Source organism: Meleagris gallopavo, chromosome 25 (genome assembly GCF_905368555.1).
Source record: "Meleagris gallopavo chromosome 25, MGAL_WU_HG_1.1, whole genome shotgun sequence".
Lineage (NCBI taxonomy): Eukaryota > Metazoa > Chordata > Aves > Galliformes > Phasianidae > Meleagris > Meleagris gallopavo.
The window spans coordinates 1,508,939-1,528,779 of NC_139428.1; the positions used below are offsets into that span (position 1 = coordinate 1,508,939).

Below are 19,841 nucleotides of genomic sequence, written 5' to 3' on the forward strand. Positions count from 1 at the left end.
CAAATAGCCAAACTTGCATTCTGCCTGCACCCGGGCTGCAAACCCAGCTCTTTTCCTAAGAGCTCCCATAAGAGAGGGAAGAACAGGCACTCATCACAGCTTGTGCAGCATCTCCTGGTTTGTTCTTGATTAAAGATCACAGAAATGGCAGCAGCAGGCTGGCTGCTGGGTTGGGTGGTACAATCAGATGGCTCCTTTGGGAACAGTCAGGAACTGAACTATTTAGAATCCTGTGCTTTGTTTGTCCTTCCTTTAGGCAAGAAGAAGATAAAAATGCTTTGTAACACTGACCATCACAACAACACAAACCAAGTGAATGAGTAAACAGACGCCTTGACCTTTAAAACAGTCTGTCTGCTAAGTCTGAGTACAAATTCAAAACACTTCAAAGAGGCTGAGAAGGAGAAGGTGTGTAACACTACAGTGCAGCTGCAGTGCCATGCAAGGACAGACAGCGACGAGCAGGAGCCCAGCTTTCCTCCTCCACTAAGAAACAAAGCATTTGCTTTCACAAGTAGACCTACCAATAGTACCATGATTGATCTACTTCACATGATGTTCACAAGTTAATTCACAAATCACAGAATTGCTCAGGTTGGAAAAGACCTTCAAGATCATCAAGCCCAACCTCAACCTAACCATACTACCCTAACAACCCACTGCTAAATCACATCCCTGAGCACCACAAGCAGAGGGTAACACCACACCCAGATGTGACACACTAAGGCTAAGCACTTGGTGTTGGACAGTCTGGAAAACACAGATGCAGTAAGAGGGAAAAGGAAGTGGGATTTCTAACTCCAAAACGTGAGAGCCCCAACTCTTTCTGACTAACACTGCCAGCATCCATCTCCTCAGGCAGCAGCCTTTGCTTTCCAGAACTAAAACTTTCCCCAGAATCCATCTGTAAGGTAGTTCACAATACGTCAAGCTTTGGTTTGTTAAATCCACCTGTTTTAAGTACAGTTCTCCAGTACATCCTTTTTTTTTTTTTGTCACAGCAGGGAGCAGCCTTTTGAAAAAATGGAGCAGAGCTGATGAATGAACAGTGCCACATGGCAGCCTGCTGATCTCCTATCTCTAACAGCTCAACAAATCTCATGGCAAAGATTTCTGCTTGATTCTTTGCTTTTCCTCCATCCCCACACACACACACCCACCCACACACAACACGGGCTGCCCAAATATTGTGACAAACACCAGAGAACAAACCTTTGCTGTGAGATCTGCTGGATTGTTTGCTGCTCTCTATGCTCGATCTCTCTCTCCGTCTTTATTAACTGGGGAAGACTCGGAATAAAAACCTGCAAAAGTTATAGGGAAGGCAGATTATGCGTCTCATCTGTGAGGGTGGCCACGACAAGCATGTAAACACAGTCCTGGAGGACTTCAGGTTGATGATTTGATCAAAATTTCATAATCCAAAAGTGAGGGGTGGGGAAGGACAGTGTGTTATATAAAAATGGAGGAATTCAGTGCTGTAATACAAACACATATTCAGCCTAAGCACTGCTCACTTCTCTAGCAGGAACTTTCATGTTCTTTTTCTCAAATCCCTGTAGCATTACTGATGTAAAGGCTGCCTGCAGTGCCACTGACATACGCACAGCCTGCCTGCCCCGCTCTTACACAACTCTCTTCAATTTGATTTTGAAACTCAACAGGGAAATTTTTAAATGGAGAAATGCACTGTGTTGGTTTGTTCTTTTTTCCCCACAAAAAGAAAATCTGGAAATAACAGCTTCATCTTTGAGCAAAACAGCCCCCACTGAGCCCAGAAACAGGGCAATGATTACTTCTAGATAGATCTAACACACAGCTCACCAAACTGAAGTGTTATGCACCAGCTTTTACTTACAAAGCACAGCAAAATGACTTAAACACACACAGGGAAAGTAACAAAGCCAATTCACTCCTCTTTTCATAAGAATTCAACTGGTACCACTGAACAGACTGCTTTTCTACAACAGCTCGCACACATTTTTGTGGTTTAGGTAACTGATAACTGGGTTGCAAACTTCAGGAGTTGCAGCTCTGGAGCTAAAAAAAAAAGGCATCAAAAATGATGTTTGACTGAAGAGGTTGTTTTAAAAACAAACTTTCAAACAATAGAGCATATTGTCTCCCATTTCCAGATACTACTTTCAACTCATTAAAATAGGTTTGGAAATTTCCTGAACATTTACCACAGGAGATTGAAGTTTTAAATCATGTATCACTCAGAAAAAGAACCCAGCATCATATCAACTGTGGAAAAAAAGGAATTATTGATGTCATGCAGCTGCAAACTTTATTTTCACTGAGAGATTTCACTAACAGCCACCATCACACTGCCAGAAAACCAAGCTACAGTTCTGTTAGAGAGAAACTCAGCTGTCACCATAATTATACTTAAAAGGTGGCACTGCAGTGAATTTACATATTTCTCTTGTTATTTTGCAAGAGAAGCAGCCATGGCATTTATCACCATGCAATCAGTCCTGGGGACATCTGTAGCTATTTGTGTCTTAGCAACAACAGTTGCTGGAGTAACCTGCTCAAAAAAAAAGTCATTAAGGAAAGAATGAAGTACTGGATATTTGGGATTTTTTACTGAGGAAAAAAAGTGTGTTTGATGCTCAGCAACTGTAGCTGTTTCTAACTAAGCACACTCATTATACCATTCCCTCCCATGGCATCAGTGCTGCTGGCAGAGGCAGTGGCAGCACCTCCAGTGCCATGCTGCCTGAGGGCACAGCTGTGGGATCCCTGTGCTCAAAGAACTGTGGAGGAGACATCCCTGCCTTGCCCTGTTATCCCAACACTGATGTGTTTTCCATGAAGCACAGAATGGTTGGGTTGGAAGTGACCTCAAAGCCCACCCAGCCCTAATCCATGCTGTGGGCTGGGTGCCCCCCATTAGGCTGGGCTGCCCAGGGCCCATCCACGGCCTCAGGCACCTCCAGGGATGGGGCACCCACAGCTCTGTGTTAGCTGCAGAGCAGGGCTGGTGATGGAGCAGTGAAGGCCACAGGTAAAGCTGAGACATTCAATGTCTTTCTTACTTCAGGCTTTATTGTCAAGGCCTGCTTCAGGTCTTCCAAGTCCTTGTGCTCAGTGGCGGGGCTGGGAGGAGGAGAGCATCTGTACAGACAGCACAGCTGGTGACCCTGGGGCCAGTTCTCTCAGGAAGCTCTGCTGGAGGCTGCAGTGAAGGTCGTTGCTTCCCACTTAGGGAGTGTATGTGAGCCAAGGCTCGTACCTTGGGTGCCCACCTGAGCACCAGTGCAGCTGAGCTGTGAGCTGTGCCTAGACAGGCACCTGTCACCAACCCACAACCTGATGTCCCAGGCAGCCACAGAGCAGAGCTGTCAGCACAGGGCCACCTGGCACAGGCTGCTGCTTGGCCGTGGCTGCTGTTTCCAAACCTAAGCCTGAGATGGATGTGATTTCTCAGCCTGACCTCAAGTCTGCCCTACTGTGGACCCCTCTGCAGACCTCTCGCTTTCATCCACCTTGTCCCACTCTCCGCTTGGGTGTTGAGGGAGGTACCCTTGCTGGTGAGGATGCTGCTGCTGCCTTGCTGTCACGCTCAGCACTCCTTCCTCAGGGGTTAGCATGTCCCTGCTGCTCCCTGACACGATCAATGGTACAAAAATATTAGGTTAGAGCATGCCATAAAAAAGCCTGCATCGATACGTGTCCATAAGACCAAACAAATGGAAGGAGGAGGTGGCCAATGTCATGGCAGGGGTTAACAGTGCTCTCAACTTTTGAAAGGTCATATCAATACAGGAAGATCGCTGATGATTGAAAAAGAGCAAACGTTGCCTTCAAAACAAGCAATAAGGGAAATACAGGCCACTCAGAGTTGCCTTAATGAGTCAGAGGACTGCAGAGCAAATCTAGATGGAGACCATTTCCACAACTTGAAGTGCAAGAAAGTGGCTGGGAATAGACAGAATGGGTTCACCAAAAGCAAATGCTTCCTGACCAACCTGACTGCCATTCCTGAGAGGCAGATTGACTCTGTGGAAGAAGAAAGCTGTAAATGTTCTGTAACTTGATTTTAGTAATGCAAAGTCACTCAGCATACTTGCAAACAAACAGGGCAGGTAAAACTGTGAACAGACAGATAAAAAACTCTCTGGACTGCCAAGTTCACAGTACAGCAATTAGGGTCTGCAATCTAACTGGTGGTTAAAGCAACCTACAAGAGCAGTTACGTGAAGCAACATGAGCATTTTGATCATGAGCAAGGTTATGGGACAGAATAGTCTTTCACCCCTGTCTGTGGATGACAGCAAGCTGAAGTTCAAATGCCTGAAAAGCCAAAACTGCAAGAACTATGACATGCTGCAAGTGTGGGCTGGCAGAAACCCTGCAGCATTCAACACAGACAAGTACAGTGTGCTGAACCAGGGATGCAGTAACCCCACACAGCAGGGCTGGGATCCAACTGGAAGGTCACAGATAAGCAGAAAAGGAACTGGAGATCCTGGTGGACAAAAAGTTGAACAAGAGTCAGCTGTAAGCTCTAGCATCAATGAAAGCTACCTTCACTGCTTCAGGCATCATGTGAAACAGGTCCTTTAACCTTTTGGTATGTTGCTTGACTGCATGAGGAAACAAACAAGATCATGAAGATATCTTCATTACTGTGAATACACTTTCCTTCAGATCTTATTGTTGAGAATTAATTCCTATCCAGACAACAAATAAATCCTAGCAAAAACAGTGCTGCGTGTTCTGAAGTTTCTGACTATTGTAAGCTTATATCTGGACTGCAAAATGAATGTGGACAAATTAAGCACTAGGTTTTTGTTTTACTAATATAAGTAGCTGAGTCACAGCAAGTGGGAGCACGTATTTGATATCTAACTCACACCAGTAGCAAAGTGAACCACATTACACAAACTACCGCAGAGGTTATAAAAAACTGCTTAGCCTTACACTCTGTTAAGCTGCAATCAGATTTCCTTAACAGCTGGGCTGAGCACAACCCGTTTCTGCAGCTCAGCATGCTCTGTTAGCTGTGTCACTTGCGACTGCATGCCCACTCCCAGCTGTGACTAACAGGACTGGAGTTCTGGCAGAACTACCAACACCCTCAGCCTGCTCACCTCCTGCTCCTTCTCTTCTGCAAGCAATAGAATCACAGCATGCTTGAGTAGGATGGAACCTTGAAGTCCCCCAACCCCTGCCATGGGCCTGTTGCCCCCCTCCAGGTCAGATATCTTTTTACTCACCTAATGCAACAGATAGCCTTTGGAAACAACAGCCCACAATGTTTTCTGCTGTCTTTTAGCTCCAAAAGCTATCATTGTGTATCATTGACTTATCTGGGCTTCTTGGCTTCCTTCGGGCCAGATAAGTGTAAGTACTCTTCATTTCCTGGCTTTAAAAATATCTTTTTTCTTCATATCTAAAAATGCCAACCTAGCAGCAGACTTGGCATGGCAGAGAGAAAGAATGGGTTCAATGGAAAAAGAAAATGTTTGTGTCTGCATAGCTCTCCAGAGTACTGGGAAGGTAACAAAGAAAAGAAGTATTTCTTATTACCTTTGAGCCCCTTTATCATCCCCAAAGGTGAACTTCTCCCCCTGAGTCCCAAAAGTTTTGGATGGACTGAAAACAAAGGTTTAACACACAGAAAAACCAAGGCAATGGCGTCTGAAGTTTCAAGAACTCTTACAGTGGTACTGAAAATTATTGCAAATGAGACCAGACTTCTGTGCAAAATTCTAAAACCTCAAATTCAACAGAACTGTTTTCTCTGACAGTATTTTCCCCCATTCATATGCGAGAAAAATTATATTTTTTACCAGGAAAGAAGTGTGGGAAAATTTTCTAGTAAACCTATGGCTAAGCCTATTTCAGAATACTGCCATGCAGTTCTGAAAAGAGCTGACATTTTCCTCTGTTCTGAAAAGTAATTAATCATCTACTTTTCCAAATGATACTTGTACTGCATATGCAGTATTCTTTGTTCATCTCAAATCTTTTGTAATTAAGGAATAATTTCTTATGCGTTTCCAGATATAGAAGGGCAACCAAAACCATCACGGAAAAGAAATTAGCAAAAGACGATTCTGTAAAATCTTCAAAAGGAAGCTCTTGGGATGGGAGAACAGCCTTCTAGTCTGGTCTAAACTTCAGGACAGACCATCTATTGCAGAACTGAACTATCATTTAATTGCCTTTGAAATTGGATGACCCACATTCTTAATTCCAAAGTTTATCTAAGAGATTAAAAAAGATCCCGGAATGATTCCACGCACTGAAGAACCAGCAAAGACATGCTGTCTGTTCTTCCCACAGCACTATTCTCAACACCAGGTTTGGTTAACATGTTAGGAAGGAATGTGACTCCATGCAGCACCACCTGAACTGAAGCTCCAGATGCAGCTGTAAGATGGAAGAAATAACTGGAAGTTACTCCCTCGGGTACCAGGGAACCTTCAGCCACAACACCCACCTGAATTATGCCTTGGTCACTGCTAGAGAGGAGCCACCAGAGAGGACAGTGCTGAGGAGCAGCTTGCTTTGCTGCCCTTTAACAAATTAAAAACCTCTGGACAAATTAGGACAAAAAAAAAAAAAAAAGGAATAAATTAAAGACAAGACAAAGCAAGAAAAATGCCTCCTTCAACTCAGAACTAACCAGTGTGCGCTGCTGGTCATGGTTCAGGTGATCAAAGAAAACCAGCTGCTGCTGGAGACAGCAGTGCCTGGAGGTGGGTTGGTTGTAAGCATTGCTGCTGTGAGATCATACAGAAAATATCAAATCCTCACAGTTCCCTTTAGGCCTTCAGAAATTTCCCCTGCACCTCCATCCTGACAGGTCCTTGTACATTTGCAGGGCAGAAATTTAAAATATTCCTATTTCTGACAAATGAGAATAGTGGCACTGTGTTACTCGTGTCCATCCTCAAATAACAACTGCTGTAGATCTTGAATCTTGATGCATAATGTGACTCACACAAAAACAGACTACTTTCAGGTTCTTCATTCACTTAACAAACCACAACAGTATGTGCACCCATTTATAGCTATCCTTCAGTACATGAAAGCTAGGACACAATACACTTAATTTGCTGGAGAGATACTCCAACTCGTTAACACAAAACATGGAAGCCCTTTTAATAAAGCACAGACATAATCAATTCAAAACCCACCCCAACATCTCAACTTCTACCAGGCAGAATTTTCAGAAGCTATAAATCCTTCAGAAGTCAGTAATTACTTGGGAATTGTTACGAAGTTGCACACAGCTGTGATAGGGAAGTGACAGTTTCACAATTGTCTGTCCCATAAACCAACAACACACAGTTACCAAGGTGCCACAACTGCCACTGACGTCGCATGGAAGAGCTGAGATACAGGCAAAAGCCACAGAAGGACACCGTGCACTACTTCTAGTGGCTTGTGCACTGCTAGACCTTCACCTCAGCTGCCTTTTAAAGGTTACAAGTGAGAATGCAGCTGCCTAATGTTGGCCGTGTGGTAAAAACTGGACTGCAGAACTGCAGAAGCACAAAGTAACACCTGGAGATTATTTAAAAAAGTCACAGAGGTTAATAGGTACACAGTTAGGTATGTAGGTCTGTAGCTTTGAAAACTGAGCAAACTAAATAATCTTTATGCATTTTTTAAGCTGTTAATTATGAAAACAGTGACTTGAGGCATGCAAATTGCTGTGATTCTAAACAAAAGCCTATCTCATTTGGTACAATGAAATTAGGATAATCTGCAAAAAGTCATGGAACCAAATAACCAAGGCAGATGACAACTGTACAAATCTTATCCTAATAGCAAATACGATTGAGTTTTAATTGCAGGCTGGAAGTTAGCAGGCTACAGACTAAGTGCATCACAGGAACAGAAGTAGAGCTGGCTCCATACAGAAAAAGAGGCCTGGTATGATGATCCATCTATCCATCTGACTTACTAGATACTCCACATCAAGGACTAGCTTCAGTATGGAAGCAGTTTAGCCTCACCATGCAGTAGAAGCCAAATAAGGCACTCTACCACAGAGCTGGCTCCACATAAAGCTTCAGCAATTCTGTACAGCAAGCGTTAGAACAGGCTGCCCAGAGAAGTGGTGGATGCCCCATCCCCAGAAGTATTCAAGGTTAGACTGGATGGGGCCCTGAGGAACCTGATTGAGCTGTAAATGTCCCTGTGCACCACAGGGGAGTTGAAGTAGGTGATGACCTTTAAAGAGCCCATCCAACTCAAACTATTCTATGATTCTACAAACCAGGAACATCAAGAAAAGCTGATCTGAGTCCAACACAGCTATGAAGCCCAGCTGATCACAGCACTGCCAAGCCCAAACACATCCTCTTGGATATGTCTACACAAACTCTGGTGCGAGCCCATACCAAACCCACCCAGACTAAAACGTGCAGGTATGTTTACAGATAATAAGAATGCACCCAGACAATGCCAACAAAGCTGGTAACAGGGCTGAAGACATGACCTATGAGAGGCTGAGAACACTTGGGTTGTCCAGTCTGGAGGAGACGAGGCCAAGAGACGGCCTCAATGCTTCCTGCAGCTTCCTGGGGAGAGGAGGTACAGAGGAAGGTGTTGATCTCTTCTCTCTACAACCAGTGGCAGGACATGTGGGAAGAGCACAAAGCTGCACCAGGGGAGGTTCAGACTGGACATTAGCAGAAATTTCTTCTCCAGGAGGCTGGTCAAATACTGGGACAGGCTTCCTAGCAGGGTGGTTGATGTCCCATGCCTGTTCAAGAGGCATTTGAATAATACCCACAGTGGTATGCTTTAACTTTTGGTTAGCCCTGAAGCGATTGGGCAGTTGGATGAGATGATCTCTGGGGTGTCCTCACTGCTGCCTTCCAGTACTTAAAGTATTTATAAACAAGGTGGAAATGGACTTTTTATATGGCATGACAGTGATAGATCGAGGGGAAGCTGTTTTAAATCAAAAGAAGGGAGATCTAGGTTAGATGTGAGGAGAAATTCTTTGCTCAGACATTGCTGCCCAGAGCTGTGGGTGCCTCATTCCTGGAGGTGTCCCAGGCCAAGGATGGGCCCTGAGCAGCCCAATCTAGTGGGGGCACTCAGCCCATGGCAGGGGTTTGGGCTGGGGGGTTTTGAGGTCCCTTCTAACCCAACTATTCTGTGATTCTGTTATCAATAAGGTCTTGTCCAAAGGAACTATTCTATTAATTGCCTCCCTGCAAAGCCGCCATAGGCTGAGCAAGGCTGCCTTGAGCTGGAGCTCCACACCGCTGATGGCCGTGCAGGCGACCCACGAGGCCCAGGCACACCGCAGACCGTGCTCCCCGGTTACCTAACAAACCGTTCCTCACTCCCGAGCCCAGGGAACCGGACAGCCTCTTCCCACGGCTCTCGGATGCTCCCCAGCGCCCTCAGGAGGCACCGGGACTCCCAGGAGCACCACTCCGGGCTGGGCCAGCGGTACCTCGCGGCCGAGTGCTGGGCTCTAACCCGACGCCATCGCCCGAGCGGCCCCGGGCATCTCCTCAGGCCCGCGGGAAAGGCGGTAACGGAGCCACGCGCTCCTCCCGCTCCCTCGAGCCGCGGCCCGTTGGGCTTGAAGGGCCGGAGAGGCGGCGGGGATGAACGGCAGAGGTCCCGCGTAGCGCAGCCGGGCACGCTCGACGATCTCTTACCGAGAAGCGGCCCCACAGCCGCGCCCGGGAACGCGTCCCGCATCCGACATGGCAGCGGCGGCCCCACGGCTCCGCAGCCGCAGCACGTCCCGGAAGCAGAACGCTGGTGCACCGGAAGTGACGTCACCGCCACCCCGAGGGCCGAGGCCGTGCGCGCCAGGGGCAGCTGAGGGGAGGCTGAGGAGAGGCGGGGCCGTGGTGGGGAAGTTGGCGCTGTGCCGCGCTTCTGTCTTTATCTTCTCTTGGTACAGGCGTTGCGATAGCAATTACTTGTCACTTTTCGGCCTGAGTGTTAAAGCCACACGATAGGCTTTGTGTGGAAAACTTACCGTGTGTGCAGGTCACCGGTTGGGGTTGCTTCTTGGCAGCTCCAGCGTGCTTCAGAAGTTGTGGGGTTTTTTAACAGGTCAACACTTGTTGAGGTTGCTTCAGTGTCACTTTTTGTGATTATTCATGTGGTGACAGAGATAAAACAAAAACACCAAAAGAAACACGAATACACCATCAAATCAAGTTTGTGTGGTATAAAGCATTTAAGTGTAAATGCAGAAAGATGAGAGGAAAGGAGACCTTAAAAGCAACGCGTTTGGGAAGGATGTTTTCTTTAGAACAACATTTGAGCATTCCTTTCATTGCAAATCAAAACCGTATCCTGCAACATTGCTGTAAAACAAGTAATTCCAGGAACAGAAGTAGAAGGTCAAACTTTTAAAATGCCTTTTTGCTGACTTAATTATTGCAACATAATCTCGTGAACAGTCCTCAGTATTCTTTCACTGTTTAACCTTTCCCTTAGAAGCAAGTTTACATTTGTTCTCTTGATCTCACACTTGCCTTACAGTTGATTTCTGTGGAGTATTTGCCTTCTGAGTGTATTTACAAACAGTAAGTAACCCAAACTGTACACTCCGCTGCAAGTTTCCCAGCAGTCTATAGAAGACCATAAACTTACACATTTCTACACAAAACTATCCCTTTCCATTTCCTCCAAGAGTTGCCAAACTCAAGCTGTCCAGTGCTTTAGCAGCTGTGAAGCAAGTGAGATCTACTGTCACGTGGGTGGTGAGGAGAAAAGCTTTTCCAACCAGAATGTACCATCTCAGGAGGGCCAAATACAGAAGCACATTCCTCCAGCTCCCAGGATTTAGGCTTTTAGATGAAGTATTGTGATCCTTGCTGTGCACTGGGTGACTGCGGATACGGAGCAAAGCTTTGAACGTGGCCGAGGGACATGACCAGGGAAAAGTCTCTGCGAAATGATGCCAGCAGGTATTCTTTGTGAGTGACCATACTGGAGCAGAGTACAGAACCAGGAGGGACTTTATTTGGCTTATGATCACATTCTGCCCTCTGCCTGGTACAGGATCTGGAGTGCACAGCTCACCATCAGGGGTGGCATTAAAAAGAAAAAAGCATTTTAGTTCCTTTGCTCATTTACACACATAAGCACAAAAGCTGCTCGAGGAGCTGCAGGAGGTACAGCTGAAGGACTGTATCTTCACTGAAACACAGACAGGTCTGATAGTAATGTTGGTCCTATATTTGGAAAGCTCATCTTTCACCTTCACCTCATAACTGGTGGGCATACAAAGGCTGCTGACAACGCATACAAATCATGAGTATTGCCATGTCAGATAGACTTTTCTTATATTACCACACAGACTCTCCCATGTAGTTTGAGGAACCAAAAAATGATTGTTAAAAACAAGTAGCTTCCCTTCTTTGCCCTGCCCAATTTCCTGTGCTGGATTGAGTAACTACAGTCAGAAAAAGAAACCTCAACTGTCTCATGACTTGTAACAGAAATGGGCACCCCTGGAAAACTACCCTAGGGCCCTGCTGGCTGCTGCCAGCCCTGAGTGAGGAGTCTCGTCTTTCACAATTGCATTAATTACATCTCTGAAAAGTGCACTGCATCACTATGCATCACTGATTTACTCAAAAAGTGCCATGACCCAACCTAATACTTCATTTGTGGTAGATTATCAAGAACCAGTCAGCTTCTTTTCTTCGTAGCAGAAATAAAAAGGCTAGAGGAAGGACAATGCACAGTTGCTTTTTACAATCCTCATTTAAATAAATATGAACAAGGATAGAGAAGCATTTAAAGTTTTTTTTGTCTTCTCCTAATAATGCCCATGCTGACAGCAATCTTCTGTTACCCAGAGCATCCAAAATGAGGTGGGATCTCCAGAGGCTCAAAGATACCAGCCAGCCAAAAACTACCAATCTGAGTGCAAGAGGCCACTTACTTTCCAGTTCTGCAATCATACAATAAACCAGGGCAGACAGCAGCCCCCTTTGGGGAGCTGATGTGGGATGGGGGCTGAGGCACTGCCAATTTCTCTTCCTCGTGTTGTCTTTGTCCAGTGACTTGTCTGATACAAAAGCTGTGAGCAAAGACAGTTCATAACAGCTGTTCAGAAATGTTACTTGATTATGTTAGCAGCTCAGCACGTTGTATAGAAGTCTTACAGTTCTGATACTGGACTTTTCCTGGAAGCTGAGCAGGCAAAGGACCACACATGGTACTATCAGGGCTGACATAATGTTTAATTTCAGTGTACTTTGCTCATTGCAGACACTCACTGCATTTCTCTCAGTAAAAGCAGATTGCCTGAGCTGCTCTCAGTGCCCACAACACAGACAGAAGGTGCTTTTCTCACAGATTTTTACAAGTTTCAGTTCTGCCAGTTGAGAGTGATAGAAGAAATCATAGAATGACAGAGGTTGGAAGAGACATCTGAGTCCATCTGGTCCAATCCCTGCTTCAGTAGGGACACCCAGAGCCTCTTGTCCAGCACCACATCCATGTGGCTTATGAAGATCTCCAAGGAGGAGATTCTCTGGGCAACCTGTGCCAGTGCTCCGTCAGCCTCACATTAAAAAGTTCTCCCTCATGTTCAGGGCGAACCTCCTGTGTTCCAGTTGATGCACATTGCCTCTTGTCCTGTCACAAATGGGTGTTCCTTCTTCTGTCTTACAGGAAAAATGAAAAGTAATATTCTGGTCCTGGCATGTCCCTCTGTGCCTTCGTTTGAGAAAAGATGAGTGACTCATTCATGCACCTCAGTCTCTGCAATCAAAACCGACTGACCTAGAACCCAATGGCATCCTCTTGGTGATTGGTGCCCTCAATCACCGTATCTGTGGTTTGCCTGGAGCACTTGCGACTCCCTTTCATGCTTTTCAGATTTTGTGATACGTGCTTCTGGAACTTCTTGGTGAGGAAGCAGTAGATGACTGGATCCAACACGCAGTTCATACTCATGAGGCACAAAGTCACCTGGTGAGCATCATTGAGCTGCTGGCGCAAGCGACAGTTTTCCTTCTTCCATTGCTCCAGCACAGTCAGTGTCCAGGGCACGTCCACAATGTGATGAGGCACAAAGCTTATGATGAACACAACCAGCACGGTGCAAACCATCCAGAGTGCCCTTTGCTTTACATGAGCGTTCTTCCGCTGCTGTCCTGATTTGGAGAACAGAGTCCTGATAATGATGATGTTCCAAGCTAGGATAAATAGGAAAATGATGTAGAAGAGGGTGCAGATGATGACATGAATCGCAAGAACAGGTGTAACATCGCCAGTAGAGTCATAGCGCTCAAAGCAACGTGTATAATTATTTGAGCCAATTTTCTCCACATTCGTATTATCATCAAAAAAATAATACAAAGCACTGCCCACTGTTATGATCCAGATAGCTGCTGATAGAAAGATACCCCTTCTCTGGGTGGTAAACTGAGCTGCTCTAATGGGATTCGTCACAGCTTGGTAACGGTTGTATGTAATGACCATCAGAAAGGCAACAGAAGCGTAGGTGTTCACGAAAAATAAACAGCCAGCCACATTACAGAGGAACTTGGGCATGATCCAGTCCCCATGGTTGTGATAGTAAACAATCCACAGTGGCATTGTAACCAGGAAGAGCAGGTCAGCTACTGTCAGGTTCAGCATAAATATCTTGATTTCATTGAGTTTCTTAGTGGGGTAAATATGGCTGAAAATCCAGAGCACGTAGCAGTTGGCGACAAAGCCCAGAATGAAAATGATGCTGTAGAAAACAGTGAAGAGGCTGTAGCGAAACTCAGAGTCTATTGGGCACACATTGCCTGCAGCACCATCTTTGCCCTCTCCAGACATCGTGCTGTTGAGTGGACACGTGTGAACCACGATTTCCTGCTGTATGTTTTCTTCTTGCCTGAAAATAAGAAACATAAAATGAGCTGATTGGTGTTGTGCCATTGCTAGGCCAAAGCCCAGCTTTCAATTTCAGCTGTCTGGAACCACAGGTCTTTTGCCCTGTGCCCTGGTTCAAGGTTCAGGCACCTGAACCTTGGGTCCCCTTGGGTCCTGTCATCTATCCCATTTCCTCACCATACTATCCTCTGTGTCTTCATCAAGTATTTTTTGCTACAGTACTGATCTCAGATCACCAATCTCAAAAGACTTCTGCACGAAGGTTCATATAACAGATAAAACCATCTCTTACTCTCCTCCCAGCTACACGGACTGAGCTTCTTCATCTTTTACTATCGGCATACAGGGTTTTGTTGATTCTTAGCTACAGCTCTCTTTCTTTAAAGCCCGCCAGTTTTTGGCTGTGCCCTCATTCTGAATTCAGGCTTTTCTCAAATTGATTTGGCTCTTTTTTTCCCCCTATCATTCCTGCATCAAATGCAATTGGAGCAGCAGCAGTTCCGTGCTTTCCACTGAAAGTAACTGATAGTCACTAAAGAGACGCCTTCAGGATTTTAATATTACCAGTCTCTACCTCAGTTAGTTGTTCTTCAGACCTTACCTACAGCCTTGACATCAAATTTCTGCATCATCAGTATGATCTGTGTTCTTGTCTCAGGTCTAGGTGGAATTCAGACCGATCCCTTGCATACTCCAACCTGCTTATTTCACCATACAGAGGACATAAGGCCTGCTCTTCTTTCTAGCACCAGCGCCGTGTTTGACACTGGACAGGCACTCACCTCTCCCAGTCCTGCAGATCTGCTGGTTTCTGCTCCCTTAGGAAGTTGGAGGAAGATGACTGACTATCACAGAGTTGCTGCTTTGTTGTGGCGAGCCACCAAATGAGTGTGAGGCTGCTCATTCACATCACACAGGGCTTGTAACTAATCCAAGGCAATGCAGGGTTTGTAAAATGCGGAACGTGGTGGTTTACCATGTAAATTCTGCCACCAGTCACAATGCCTAAACTTCTTGTGCAAATTACGAGGGCAAAGCCGAGTGCTGCGCATTGCAATGTGCTTGCTGTGCTCTGCCAGCCCTATGGATACCAAGGGTTTCACAGCAAGCTTCCTCCCAGGCAAGCACCCTTCTGCCTCAAAACTGCATCTTCCCTAGCAGCAGGGGCACGAAACCCTCTCTGAGACACTTTTGTGCCCACATGCTGTTGGTTCCTCATTTGCGGCACTGCAGTTTTCCTCTCCAAATAGGGAAGTCATCTCTACCTCAAGAAAACTGCCCCTTTCCTCAGAACGTTCTGCAAACACCTTTGTACTTCTCTGTTCTTCCCAGCTGGGAGGAGAGGAAGGCAGCAGTCACCTTCCCCAGCCTGTCCCTCCTTACTCCTCACAGGTGCCTTATGGACATGACAACTCTGGATGCCCATGACCTGCCATGGGTGCTTCCCATTGCTGCTGGCTGCTCTGCTCTCTGTTCTGATTTATGCAGGGCTCAAGGCAGAAATGGAGCCTGTTGTCTCATGGCTCCATTTCTGCACCCTCATTTATAGATGAAAATTGCTCTCTGCTCAATGGGGACCCACCCCAGGTAAAGACATGAGACAGTTGGGAGGGTTTGCATCCCTGGCTCAGGGGGCAGCAGGCATAGACACTTCAGGCAAGGGGTGAAGAGAGACTCATGGGGACCTCTGTGCTTGATATGCACTCTTTTAACGGCAAAATAAGAAGTAAAATGAAATCTTAATTACCTAAGATCATTAGAGACCTCATGGTTGCTTCAAATCTGTATCCTAAACTTACTGTTCTGACTGGCTGCCACCTTCAGCAAATAGTTCTGTTATTTGGGGCTGGGATCTTTGATGTTACCCACAAAATCAATTTAGGCTCTGTCGCAGTGAAATCCCTCCACCCCTGCATATCTTCTGCTGCACACTGGGGCTCTATGAACTTCCCTGCTGTCTTTTTCCAGACCTGCCCCAGGCTGCTAGATTGAGCAGACAGCTGCCAAGGAAGTTAAAACTGTGCATCCCCCAACCTGCAAAGCCCTACACCCAAGAAAGACAGGTTTGGGCTGAAGGGGCTGCACTCTGACTGGAGAGATGAATCCAGGGATGTGCTCAAAGTTGTTAACTGTGCTCTGGCAAAGGTGCAGGATGGGTGGTAGGAGAAGACGATGCCTTCTACAGCTCTGGCAGGGCTTGGTCAAACTCATCTGCCTTGGCAGTAGTTGGCTGTGCAGTGCCAATGCTGAGGTTCTTCAGGGAATCTCAGGAGAGTTTTTCCCTTCTTGTTTGCCAAGCCAGATGTTCTACATCATGTAACTAGTTGAGAGCATGGCACCACTCCCCTCCAAACTTATTCAACACCAATTTTACTCTTCAGCCATAGCAACCATATGGGTTATCTCACTCAGTCTCTCCTTGCGAGGCAGTTCCCCTTTATATAAAACACAAACGTTCTCTGTGCCAGCAGCAGGGAAAAGTGGTGGTCGAGTCCAGGCTGGCAACTATGGGTCCCATTCCCAGTTGCACCAGGCTGCACTGTGTTACCACATCCCTGGTAGCTGTAGCCCCAAGCCACTGCCCAGAACACTTGGCACCAGCTGATAATCCCCAGAGCTTCCTATCATCAGGTCAACCGTATGCAGAACTAGAGATGGAAGTCACAGCTGCACAGGAGAGTGGCTGGGACAAACACAGACTCTGGTCCCAGTCTCTCCCATGGGCCATGCTCTCCCAGGAAGGATTCGCTGGCTGATGGCTACGACATCAGAAAAACATCTTTCAGCAGGAATAGCATCAAGAAAATCTCTTTTGTGCTTACCACAAAGGGATTCAGTGCAATATGTCCATCTTCAGCTCTAATAGAGATCGGTGCCTTATTGAGGGTGCTCAGTCCTCTTCTAAGTATTACATTCTCTGACCACAGTCTGAAAGGTCTCCACGAGGGCAGCTCTCAAGGAGAGGACACCAAAATGGGAGCAATTGCAGCATGACTGCAGTCACTAGAGAAGAGGAAACGTGTGACATCAGCTCAAAGGAAATGAGAAATAAAATAGCCTTATAGAGAGGAAAGGCAATCAACCGCAGCAAAGATCTGGAAAGTCCTTAGAGCTGTTTCCTCAAAACATCTTCTGATTATCCTGAAAGAAGGCAGAGTTGGAATTTTCCTTTAAATGCAGAACAGGAATCCACTCTTTGTCCCTGGGATCAAAAAGCATTTGAACATCCTTCTTCTAAATAGATGAATGGCAGAAGCCAGAAGAGTTTTGACCCAATAACTCAAACAAAAGGAAGTGCCAGGAGACTCACATACCTCACAGACAGACTCATTCTCTAGCAGATTCCTTCACATTTGTGTTCGGTACAAACTGACCCAGGAATAGCCGTGCCACATCTCCTTTCATCTCAGGGACCTTCAGCAGGTACTGGGACACAACAGCATGTCAGATCTTCTCCTGGACCACTCGCCATCACATTCTGACCACCACGATTGGGCAGCCTGAGGAGCACTCATCACAGGGATGCAAACTGATACAGTGCTCAGGAGGATGTCAGTAACAAGCATAGCTGCAGGTACGGCCCCAGCTAGGCCAGCACGTTCTAAATGCAGCTCCTATGCTGGGGGTTACTCTGCCCTCCAAAGACCCCGATCCTCCTCAGAACGGCCAGAGCCCCATTTGTGCCCTGCCCATGACAGTGATTCTGGGAACTTAAATTAAAAACTAATTAAAAGCACTCCAGGGAGGTTGTCTGGCAACTGGGCTATGGCTTTGGACAGAGCAGCCAGTGAGGATATCTTGTCACGGGAGGAAGGGGACCATTAGCAAAGGCTGCAAAGCTGCAAAACAAAGTGTGTTGTCCTGCGCAGCCAAGTTCTTAGAGGAAATGAAAGCCCAAGAACTCTGATGCTGGGGAGGAGTTCTGGTCAGAAATCACTCCCTGCTCTTCTGGGACTGCGCCGCTGCTGTTTCTGAATGCGTGATTTTGAATCCAGCCTTTAAATGCATGGTGGTTTCAGGAGCCCAACTTACAGAGCAGTCCGGGTCTTCCAGTCCTGGGGAAGCACACAAAGTCTGCCTGCACTGAATGCCATCTTAACATGCCTTTAGTTTTATTAAAAAAAAAAAGCAATCTAATTATTATTGTTTTTACTATAATTGATTCCCACGTGGTGCTGATAATTAGCATTAATGGTACTTTTGCTTGCTGTATCCAGGACACTGGCTCCTGGAGTAGCTCTTCCAACTGATGCTGTTTGGGGCCAACATCTGGCTGGAAGGCAGTTGAATGCTCCCCTGGTTCCTGGCACCACATCAGCACTTTCAGAGCAAGCATTTGCTCCTACCATGCACAGAGATGGGTGCTGCCTCCTTGTATGCACTGTGACCCTGGCAGTTTTTCTTAAGCTCATTCCCTTGAGACAGAGCCTGTTACCAGAATACCCATTTTTTTATGTCCACAGCTTAATTTTGCAGGCATGATGGTTTAGAAAATATGATCTCACTAGCAAATCATTTTATTAGTGGAGATCATTTTATTAGTGGAGAAAAACTCAGCATGGACTGCAAGCAGGGCTCTGCACACACTCTCAACTGCTTTGTTCAGTGACAAGGGCAGCAAATAGAAACAACATGAAGTGCCAGTGCTGAGCTGCTGTCAGCAGGACAAGAGCAGTGCGGTGCTGTGTGCAGGGCAGGAACACAGGTGAGCGTGAGCCCTGCTGGTCCCAGGCAATGGGTGAGCTCTGCAGACATGCACAAGCCAGGCAGACTCTAGATGGTTTTGTTACCCCGTACCCGTCAGCATCAGGGTTTGAACATTGCAGCTCAGGGCTGCTCTGAGTGGAAGCTTTGCCTCTGCACCCCTTTGGGCAGGAAACCCCCATGCACTGACACTGAGTGCAGGGCTCTCCAGCACGACAGCTGCAGTGAGAGCTCTGCTCGCTGCCCAGAAGACGTGTTGGTGTCCCCTCCTTGTTACAGCGATGGCATTAAAACACAGCCCCCAGACAAACAGCAACACACTGCACTGCCGCTACTGCATCCCCACGATTTCACTGCTATGTCTGTGGTTGTGAGCTCTCAGCAGGGCACAGGGCAGTGCCACCACTCGGGGCACAAACACACACGTCTGCTGGGGGCACCCAGGCAGAGAGGGTGAAGGCAGCCTCAGGCCAGAGACCTCCTGGGGATGCGCAGCCGCCCTGCATCCCACCGCCACGACACAGAGTAGAAACAGCTGGTGAGCTCAGAAAGGAGGTGAACAGAAGGGATGGGATGGGATATCCTTACCTTGGGGCTATCCAGCCCAGCAGACGCTGGTCCTCCGTGAGCAGCAGCAGCGCGCCAGGCCTGAAGGAGCTCTGTCAGGAAGAGCAGGGATGGGAAAGAAGGCGCTGGTCCACAGGTGGGTGACTCACTTCCCTCCTGGCACTTGCAACACGGCCCTGACATGCTCCAGCCACACCCTGGAGCACACCACAGATCTCACAGGGAAATGGCTGTGCAGGACAGAGGCTCGCTACTCTCTGGCATCATCCTGTGCCCTGGGATGGGGCAACCCCACCTGCAGCAGCTCCGTGCCAGGGGTCCGGGCTCAGCATCCTCTGGGCTTCTCATTCCCTTCCAGGCACGGGTGGCAGCCAGCACAGCACTCTATGCTTGTTCCAACATCTCAGCAGCAGCTGACTTGCAGTGAGGCACTGTGTCAGTATGAAGCTGCTCAGTGTGGGAGTCCCAGAGGACCATGGGGAAACACTGGCCAGAAAACCACCCCAGGCTGTGGCAGCAAGTTCCCTTGACCTCATGGCAGCTCCTGTCCCACCACTTAGGGAAGAAAGGATGGATGGAACACTCCTTTGGAGCCCGCTCGCTCTTTGGCTTGCTGCCATAGCCCCAGGGCAATAGTCAGGTTCCACCTGGGGTTTCCCCAGGTGTGCACCAATATTGCATAGACTACAGGCATAACACCAGTCTGAGTCACTCGTGCT

The 19,841-nt window shown here is 47.1% G+C and overlaps 2 protein-coding genes across 3 annotated transcripts in view; both read right to left on the reverse strand.

The window, feature by feature from the left end:
- Positions 1-9,780, reverse strand: part of EYA3 (EYA transcriptional coactivator and phosphatase 3) — a 44,464-nt gene extending 34,684 nt beyond the window's left edge. For both annotated transcript variants that reach the window (XM_010723263.4, XM_010723262.4), the window contains exon 1: positions 9,651-9,780. In XM_010723263.4, the coding sequence (XP_010721565.2) occupies positions 9,651-9,693 (43 nt within the window). In that variant the 5' untranslated portion in view covers positions 9,694-9,780. The remainder of the gene's footprint in view (positions 1-9,650) is intronic.
- A 381-nt stretch (positions 9,781-10,161) lies between these two features.
- PTAFR (platelet activating factor receptor) lies at positions 10,162-19,509 on the reverse strand. The gene is made up of 3 exons (XM_010723259.4): positions 19,144-19,509; positions 16,674-16,854; positions 10,162-13,852 (listed from the first exon to the last, which is right to left on the reverse strand). Exon 3 carries the CDS (start codon positions 13,792-13,794, stop codon positions 12,748-12,750), a length of 1,047 nt encoding a protein of 348 aa, XP_010721561.1. The 5' UTR covers positions 13,795-13,852; positions 16,674-16,854; positions 19,144-19,509; the 3' UTR covers positions 10,162-12,747.
- Between the last annotated feature and the right edge of the window lie 332 nt (positions 19,510-19,841).